General features: G+C 44.4%; 1 protein-coding gene across 2 annotated transcripts; it reads left to right on the top strand.

Annotated features, from left to right (window-relative positions):
• The first annotated feature begins 5,605 nt into the window (after positions 1 to 5,605).
• LOC135910936 (uncharacterized) lies at positions 5,606 to 8,596 on the top strand. Of its 2 annotated transcripts, none has more exons than XM_070533027.1 (3): positions 5,606 to 5,698; positions 6,984 to 7,328; positions 8,411 to 8,596. In XM_070533027.1, the coding sequence occupies exons 1-2, from the start codon at positions 5,687 to 5,689 to the stop codon at positions 7,323 to 7,325; spliced, it is 354 nt and encodes a 117-aa protein (XP_070389128.1). In that variant the 5' UTR covers positions 5,606 to 5,686; the 3' UTR covers positions 7,326 to 7,328; positions 8,411 to 8,596. The 2 variants fall into 2 exon arrangements, with proteins under 2 accessions (XP_070389128.1, XP_065299080.1); XM_065443008.2 differs by lacking the exon at positions 5,606 to 5,698 and adding an exon at positions 6,057 to 6,188.
• Positions 8,597 to 9,653: the final 1,057 nt, after the last annotated feature.

The raw sequence follows: 9,653 nt of genomic DNA, 5'->3' as shown, positions 1-9,653 counted from the left end.
GAATAGATGGTGACAACTGAATGCATCTCGAGTCAATCGCGCGGGCACCACATTGATGAGGAAACTGGCCTTCACATCCCAGAAGACGCCGAAAACTACCGCCATCCAAAAGCATTGAAAAAGGCAACAAAATGTCGACCACCGAATAGCTGTCAAATCTCAACATTGATTTGGCGGCGCTTTAGGAATGTGTGTGAGAAGGTGTGGCGTGGTCAGAGAGGGGGGTGTGTATGTGTCTTAATTTCGGGGGGGGGGGGGGCCCGGCCCCCCCCCCCTCTTGGGTACGTGCCTGACGCACAGAATATATTTTGATGTGGCAGCATCAAATGTCCCATTCAGCGAGAAAGCCGGTGCCTGCACCAGCGAAACTACATCTAATTTCCCATTGGCTGCCACGCCCTCTCACGAGCGCACTTCGACGAAGCAGTACGAGCGAAAGCGCACACCTATTGCTGCATCAGCGCGCCAGGGTCTTCCGTGACGAGAGAAGAAATCGCCGTGGCGCCACGTCATCCTTACTCTCGCTCTCAGAAGCCAGCGCCAGGTTCGTGCCTCTCTCTCATTTGCACTGGCCGCAGGTGCTGCTCCCACCTTTCAGCCTTGCTGGCCGCTGCTACTTCCTCGGTGTCTCGTCGAGCAGGATGTCGGGGGCCTCCAGCGTTGACATCACAGACTGCTGCTCTTTGCTGGCTCTCGCACCACGTACCACTATGGTGAATTACTCGCCGCGCAAAACTCGAAGGACAGTACAGAGACCTTAAAGTAGACATTGCTTTCGCATTCACAACACATAAGATGTGCTTAGGTGGCCTCCGATATTTTTTTTTTTGCGTACGGCTCTGTGGGACTCAGATTCACCAAACTTTCACTCAGGCGAGCTCACTTGGATCCAACATTTTCAGAGGTTTAACTCACTAAAGCTTTAGTCAGCCAAATTCACTCGCATGCAGACGTGCATAAAATTTACTTAGCTGTCTCACTCAGACTAAGACTGGAACGATCAATGCGAGCATGTGACTCGACTCATGAGCGAGTTTGCTGACCTTTCCACATTAAATTATTTGATTTCGAAATGCTGGCTTCTGTAGAGAAGTGACATGCAACGACGAACATCACGATCTAACTAGGCTGCTACAATACCGATATAGCTTCATTAAGGAAGAACAGGCCTACCGTAGCTGCTTCGGATGTCTACGTGAAATTCCCCTAAATATTTATTCATTCAACACTTTACCTTGCTGGCGGTCTTTAACTTGCTGTTTCTTTCGATCTGACGCAAATTGTGAATTCCGCAACCCGAGAAAGCTCAATTTTAGATCGTGTTTTCATAAATGAGCAACTTAGACAAAATGGTTACGATGGTACTATCGTTGAAGGCCTCTCGGACCATAAGGGGGTCATTGTTTATTTGAATTTAGCAACTATGCCTAAGCGCCCCTCACATCAGACAGTATTAAACTTTGAACGTGCTGATGACAACTCCATAACTGAGTTGCTCGCATGCTCTTTTGGTGAGTTTTCGAGTTGCGTGAACCATTCCTCTGTTAACGTGTTAGTGAACCGTTTTTGCTAAATTTTCAATCAATGTATAACTGCTTACATACCAACCAAGTGTATAAAGCGAAATCCCAAACACCCTTGGTACACACGTGAAACTTTACACCTAATTCGTCGCATCAGGCGTCTGCGCAAACAATCCAATGAAAGCTTCAGTATTGACCACACTTGAAAACAACTTAATATCTGCTATGTCAAATGCGAAAAGTTTCTATTTCAATAGCACCTTGTCATACTTCATTAAAAACAAACAATCAAAGTTCTGGCGAACCATCAGTCCACCAAGTCAGAGCTCTCCTTCATTCATAATTGCTAATCAACCATGCTCAGATAATCTTAGCATTACTGAAGCCTTTAATAGTTACTTTAAATCAGTGTTCACCTGTGATGATGGACGCACCCCCACGTTCTGCATTACTCTTTCGTCATCACCTTTTCCTAGTATGGCAATCACTTCAGCTGGTGTACATACTCTTATACTCAAGATCGTTACTATGAAAAGTACTGGGCCAGATAATATACCAGATATGTTTTTACGGCGATATTCTGAATGGAGCTCTCGGTACTTATCCCTAATTTTTTCGAAATCTGTAGAATCATCCACTGTTCCAATACTCTGGAAATGTGCTAAGGTTGTTCCCATTCACAAGGACGGTAATAGCCCGATGAGGGCTGACAGTATCAATAAATGAATGAAAAAGCAGGAAATATCTAACTACAGACCTATTTCTTTAATATCAACATCTTGTCAACTATTGGAACACATTATTCATAACTATATTATTGAGTACTTATCTGAACATAATGTTCTTTCGCATGCTCAACATGGCTTCCGTTCCGGATTCTCCACGGTAACACAACTTCTGGAATTCTCCCATGATATTGCATCCACACTTAACCTTAGAGGACAACGTGATGCCATTTGTATTGATTACAGTAAAGCTTTTGACACAGTGTGCCATAAAAAGCTTCTCATTAAACTCAGGGCAATAACTCATGATATTAAATTACTAGGTTGAATACAGGACTACCTAAGTACAAGAACCCAGTTTGTTGAATTTAACAATGTTCACTCATCTCGTGTCAATGTTACATCCGGTGTACCACAGAGGTCTGTCTTGGGTCCTTTGCTGTTTATAGTCTACGTAAATGATGTCGTTGAAGTAACCGCGGGCACTCCTGTCAAAATAAGACTATATGCTGATGACTGCGTCCTTTATTCTACTATAAGTAGTAATCATGATCAGTTGGAGATGAATGAAGTCTTCACCCGTTTTTGCAAATGAAGCAGAACATGGCAAATGTCATATATTTTAAGAAAACCGTATCAATGACTTTTTCGAATAAAAAACAACCATTACAATTTACATATTTTAATGAAGCGCATAAGCTTGCAAGCGTCCACACGTTCAAATACCTTCGTGTTACTTTCTCCCCTGATCTAAAATTGCATGCTCACATTTACTGTATAACCAACAAGGCGTTGAGAAAACTGGGTTTTCTTAAAAGAAACTTACGAGATACAACTAAAGAATGTAAATTAACGGCATACAGATCACTAATAAGGCCTCTACTTGAATAGGCGTCGGTAGTGTGGTCGCCACATCATTCCAAAGACATAGACATGCTTGAGACTATTCAGAAAAAGGCCATAAGGTTTATATATGATCGCTATGACCGCCATTTCTCACCGACATCACATGCGAGCAAGCTACTACTAAAGCCGCTGGCCCATAGACGTACTTGTGATCGTGTTGTAGTGCTACATAAAATTGCTCATGGGAAAACTTATGTCAATGCACCTATTGTTTTCACTAACCCTTCTTCTCGGCCCACCAGAAGTCATCATCTTAACATTGTTCCTTTGAATGCAACGATTGATTGTTTTAGGTTTTCCTTTTTTCCGCATACAATTGTGATTTGGAATGGCCTTGAGGGGTCCTTGCGCGAGTTACCAAGTGATGTATTTGCCAACCTATTACCTAATCATGTTCATTAATCAACTAGCTATTCCTGATATTGTTTCTTCTATTGTTTTTTTTTGCCACTCAAATGTATTCTTCAATATCTTGCTATGCAAGATGACAGTATATGTAAATAAAATAAATAAATAAACTTACTTTAGCCACTATGATAGTAAAAAATTGTCGCAAGGTAAGCATAGTATTTAACCAAGTGCTAATAAGTATGGTATTGTGAGCAGCATACCTCGAAAAGTTCTTGCTGAGAGCTTCTGTGCAAACACCTAGCAAACGCCTGTTTGAGCGGAGGGGACCTAAACGTTCAACTAAAGCTCTCTAATGCTGATATTCGTAAGCCTCTGAAATAATTTACAGAGGCTACAGCAGGGAGTTACACAAAAAGGAGAAACTTTCATTATGATTATGATGATGTTGACGACAGCTGTCTCTTGCAGCAAACGCTGCCATTCTGTCAAGCGCTTCAGTCCACGGGGCGCTGCTTCCGCGAAAACGTTGCCTGCCGTGGATTAGAAAAGATACGCAGACGCATACATTGGCCGAATGTGTGTGGAGAATGCGCGTCGAAATGTACTCCAACTTCGATTCGCTGTCTTGCTCTTAAGTGCATCTTGCCACAGGAATCTGAATCCTACGTCCAGTTGCGATGCCGCAGTTAAAGTATTATTTTTTTATGTTCTTGTGGTAAGACTATACCTAATTCGAGCAAGAGAAGAAGCCCTGCCGGGACAATGACTTGAGGACGACGACATTATAAGGGAAAGTATGGCATATATGGAAAGGATCCATGGCCTATCGTAGCAAACACAATCTAGAACGTATATTTAAAAGCAAAGTAACATGCCTGTTCAAAATGTTGCAAAGTATACATCACGGAAGCCTGAACTTGAGAGCGTACCCCTTTCAGGTGCACAAGCATTTCCGAATGCACTGTTTAGAAGATTCTGAAGTGTTAAATAAGCCTCTTTTTTCTCTATGCTGAAACCGACCACGCCTGTGTACTGTTGTTCAAGGCGAAAGGAAGAGGGTTAAAGGGTACGCTTAGATTTCGATGCATTGGGGGCAAAGCAACACCTTCAGGATCGCTTTCGCGCAAAATCTGAGAAGCGAGAACAGCACGTGCTTGCAGTGCTGTTATTCTGCCATCCGATGCGACCGCTCCTCTTCGGATGAATTCTCTCTAGAAACTTTGCAATGCATGCCGTTCGCCGTTTAACAAATGCTCAGGTTTTTCACAACAAACACGGAGTGTTGGCTTTCACGGGGGCGGATGTTGCAAATGAGGCATTTTACTTTCATGTCCTTGGCACTTGGTTCAAGCTGCGCATCTCAGCTTGAAAGTGCCGCAGAAGTGAATTCAGTGTGTCCGATTCTTCTGGTACATCCAGCCGAAGCGTCGAAAAATAGAGCACGGGTCTTAACATTGGACGCTTCTTTGTATAATTTCGCCATCTTCATCACCTGCTCGTAGTTGTAGTCGTTGATGTCGTGATCTGGTTTTAATCCTACTTCGAGTTGATGCTGGGTCTAGTCCAGTCTTCTGAATAAATATAGGAAAAGACCGCTAACCCTTTGAAACGCTATCCGCCGGCTACACCAGCTCGCGCCCATCCTGCCAAGGTGCGACTCTGATTCCGCAATAAGGCGCGAACGTTAGCATCCTACTCAATACGAGTTAGAGCTCTGACAAAGGGCTCAAATTTCGCAAAGTTTCATAGCGTTACGTTTACTCGTCTCTGCAGAAATCGTTTGAAATCACCCACCCGCACACAAGATGAGACGAACGGGAAAGACATAGCACGCGTGTGAAGGGGCTGAGATCTACCGCTGCCGCGAAACACCGCGGAGCCGGAGGAGGGAGGAGGCAAATCGCGTGAATAAATACTGCACAGTGGAGGCCGCAAAACAAATTCTGGTTATCAAGCAACAGCCCCTAAGAACAAGCGACAACCGCAGTCGTAAAAGCGTGCATCAGGTGAAGGTATGTGCACACCAATTCCCGGCGACATTTGAGGACATTCGTAGATCGCGGTGAGATACCGGGTCGACGTCGGCTCTGCCGACTATCCGCAGGCCTTCTTGACGATGAGGAGATATCGCCTCAACCCGAAGTCCAAGTCAACTACGCGGGCTGCCTTACGTGAGACGAGATGAAGCAAGCAGTACGTACAGATTCTGCACGCGCTTCATCAAAGCAACTTTGTGGTTTCCTTTTTACGCTTTCTTTTTAGCTTCTTACCACGCTTGCGATTCACAAAGCAATGCACAACTATAAGATATTTTACTTTGTGCTTAGTACATGTCTCCGGGAAATTGAATGCATGCAGCTGTCGCAACAAAAAGCCCGCTCCACGTCTTCCAAACTTCGTCACCACTGCTGTCGCCAGCTGCTGCTAGAATGAAGACAAAAACAGCGTTCGCATACCCTTCAGAGTCTCGTGTCGCATGTGGGCACTAGTCACACTAAAATGTTCGATAATTTGCATAAATGCTGCCCAATACCTTCCTGTGGGTTTCTTCAAGAAAACATCAAACACACGTGACTAGTAATGCACGGGTCAGTGCGTATAAAAGGACCTACAGTCTTCCTAACGAGACACAACTTCTTCAAACACCGAGCTGCTGCGAGATTTCAAATCAACCATGATCACTGTGAGTAACCATAAATCAGTTTACATTTTCCGCATGATATTGGAACTTCACCTTGTTTCCATGTGACGCATTATCCTGGTACTGTCAAAATTCCCAAACCTGTCACTTTACTTTTAGCCAAGTAGCTGTTCTAGCAACGTATAATGGAGCTGTCGTTCTTACGATATTTTGTCTTCGTCAAATCAGCATTACCAACATTGTCATAGTATGGGTGTGCGCAAAGGCATGTGGCTTTACCACAGTCGACAATAATGACGTTACTTCCTTAAACGACGAAGAAACATACGAACCTGCACTAAGGCACAGATGTTCCGGGCCAGCAATGCCTCTGGCATCAAAACAACATATCTCGACCTAGGTAGCCACAAATATGGTGGCCTGCACCTTTTCAACATACACGATAGGTTTTAGCAAAGAACGTTGTTTACGGCGCAGACCTTTACATGCTTCAAGGGCCGAGTACATTAAGCATTTGATTCATGATTGCTCTCAGCCATTGGCCAGCTTCCTTCCTTTATAATGTGCCTGACATACCTATCAGCTGCTATGTGCTCTTATGAACTGTTCTACGTTAAGACTTTTTTTTCTTTAGTGGCCAAGATCCGAAAAGTCTTTTAGCAGGCTTGTCATTCCAGAGTATTCAGTAGAGTATTTCACCTTTTCTTTAACCTAAACTTGGGCACTTCCTCCGGTACGCCGTTTAGACACCCAGTTTGTTCAATTAAATACGAAAATAAAACTGCACCAAACTAAACTGTTCGTAACTGACAGGATCCCATGCCACCTACCATACAGGTCCTGTGCCTCTTCGCCGCTCTGCTGAGCAATGCCCTCGCGGTGTACGTCCCCACGTACGGCCTACCCTTGGCCGGCTACCCTGCCGCTGTGCCAGCTGTGACGGCGGTGCACGCAGCCCCATTAACAGCAGTGCAAACTGTCCACCACGTGGTGCCCATAACTCCCACGGTCCACAACGTGGCTACCCCGTACGGCTACCGCACCACCGGAGTCAGCTACAGCCACAGGGTCGACGCCCACCCGGTTCGTGTCCGCTACGTGCAGGGACTTGCTCCGTACGGCCTCAACTACGGCTATGGGCTGGACGCCTTCGGATACACCACTCTTCTGAAGAAATAAATCGTGAGTAGACAGAGAGGGCTAAGCTCTACTCTACATCAATCTACGTTCAATACATGTAGGGTCAGCGCCTTTCGTACGTTATTAACAACGGCACGATTAATCACGAAGGAAATGTACGAAACAACCTCAACTTCAACTACATGCTTATTTGTTTCACTGCCCGCATTTAGTAGTGACCAGGTGAATGTATGGCGCATGTTTGTCCGCATACACACAAGCGCGAAAGAAATATATATATATATATATATATATATATATATATATATATATATATATGAACAGCAACACTAATAAATTGGCCGTTGAAAGGCCGCACCTCTTTCTTCTGTCAGTATCCGTGCATTTCCCTCACTGTTTATTGCGTTGCGGTAACTAATGAACCATTACCCGTTTACGTAGTTTCTTTTTCACCTATAGAAAGCTGCATCCACATTTCACAAGCCAAGGTCATTTGAACACTTGAGAAGGCGCTAGAAGCCATAAATATATTTCTTATAATAAACAGCTGCTTCGTAAGCAGGGATATGTAAATGACTTCCCTCGTCCTGATACGGGATGCTGTTTTTAATATCCGTAAAGCATTTCGGTGCTTATCTGTTAACCGACTTTTTATAAATTCATTCACCTAGGTCTGCTTAGGTCGTGGAGTGCGACGCCCAGATCTGATCGCTGGATGCATTACAACAGATACCACAAAAGACTACTTGTATTCATACACAACACAGGCTTAACATCCCACATATAATACACACCCAACGTTAAGTATTTACTGTCGTGTAATATCACTGGACCGTGCTTTTCTCTGACCGGGTCATGTGCTCACGGAATTTGTAATCATGCAGAAACAGCGAGTGGATATCATGACGCTGCTTGATTTTGCAATGAAGGTTTTAGAGATTCAAATGCACTGAGCTTTGTTTACCTGATGGAATTGCTTGGTCCTCACAAGAATCATAATAGCACTGAGCCGGAATTTTCTTTCACATGTTTCGCTTTATAGTATTGAGAGTATCTTTTCACAGACCCACTCTCTGGAGTACCAGGCACAAGGATACAATCCATTCATGTCGTTACCACTCCAGGATACCAAGACCAAGCAACGAAGCAGTGACAAGGCCGACTTTGAGAATGACCGACAGGACACAGCACTATTTCGAGGCACCGCTGCCCTTGGGTCCGGCTTTTGTCATCGGGGCATGAGTCTCAGAAGTGAAAATAAGAAAGTGTTATAAATGGTCTGCTAAATTTAAAATATTTGACCTAATAAAAACTCGTGCGCCACTTACAGAGTAGTTCATGTTTTCTTTATTTGATGTAATTTTAGGGGAGCGCCAACTATCTTGCGGCAAAAGTCAACACCGCGTAATAATCATCTAACACCTCAAACAGGCTTTTCTTCTATACTTTACTGCCGAACCAAATGTCAGCGTGCGCAAAAGGCCTCCGTAACAAACTCAGATATACAGAATTAAGCCTTGTAATTAACTAACAGATCATTGCGAGCGTTATCAATCGGAATTAAGGTCCTTCTGTTGAGTTCGACTTGAATTACAAGTTTATTTTATTTCTTACATTAAACGGGCTTTCAGAAACTACAGCCAGCCCCAACACGATCAAGCTTGCCTTGCTGCAGTCAGTGTTGTCTGCGGTCTCTGACAATTTAAGCGATGTAGAGAAGTCTCCAGCAACAGCGTGTCTAGATTCGTCTGCCATTGAAGCGTAATGTACGTGAAATCGTACGGGTGGAGCGACGATTCCACTTACCAGGACTGACAGTGCGACCATATCTAAGCACCATATGCTTATACTCACCCATTCACCTAAAATTTTGCAGTCAGTGTACTCACTCACACTCACGTGCACGAACACTCGTCGGCACTCACTAACAGTCGTACGCGCAGCCATTCAAATAGTCACCAGCACTCACCTGCGTTAACAGTCGCTTCCATTCACACCTACCGACTCGCACTCACCCCCACACTCTCGTCAACTCAAGCTCGCCGGCACTCATTGCCATACGTACTCACGTGATCTGTAGAGCAGTTACTATGAAGTGGCTGTTACCCCACTATAAACTCGAGTACGCAAAGTCACCGGCACTCTTTCCCGCTCACAAATCCGTAAAATGAGTGCGCAGCGAGTATGGGTCACTTTACTCGTGAGTGGCAGTATGGACCTATACGTGAAAGGCAGCATCGGCATCTGGCACGCTAAGTTAGCTCAGTGCAATAAAGCAAATATAAAGCACACTACAGGGCACGAAGTTAATTTAACCCTTCGCCTCAACCCCGACTTCCACTCGTAGTGTTCGTCTTGCGCCATAAA

The sequence above is a fragment of the Dermacentor albipictus genome, chromosome 2 (assembly GCF_038994185.2).
Source record: "Dermacentor albipictus isolate Rhodes 1998 colony chromosome 2, USDA_Dalb.pri_finalv2, whole genome shotgun sequence".
In the NCBI taxonomy this organism is placed as follows: domain Eukaryota; kingdom Metazoa; phylum Arthropoda; class Arachnida; order Ixodida; family Ixodidae; genus Dermacentor; species Dermacentor albipictus.
The sequence above is the reverse complement of the archived record's forward strand: the minus strand, read 5'-3'. Positions and strand labels throughout refer to the sequence as shown.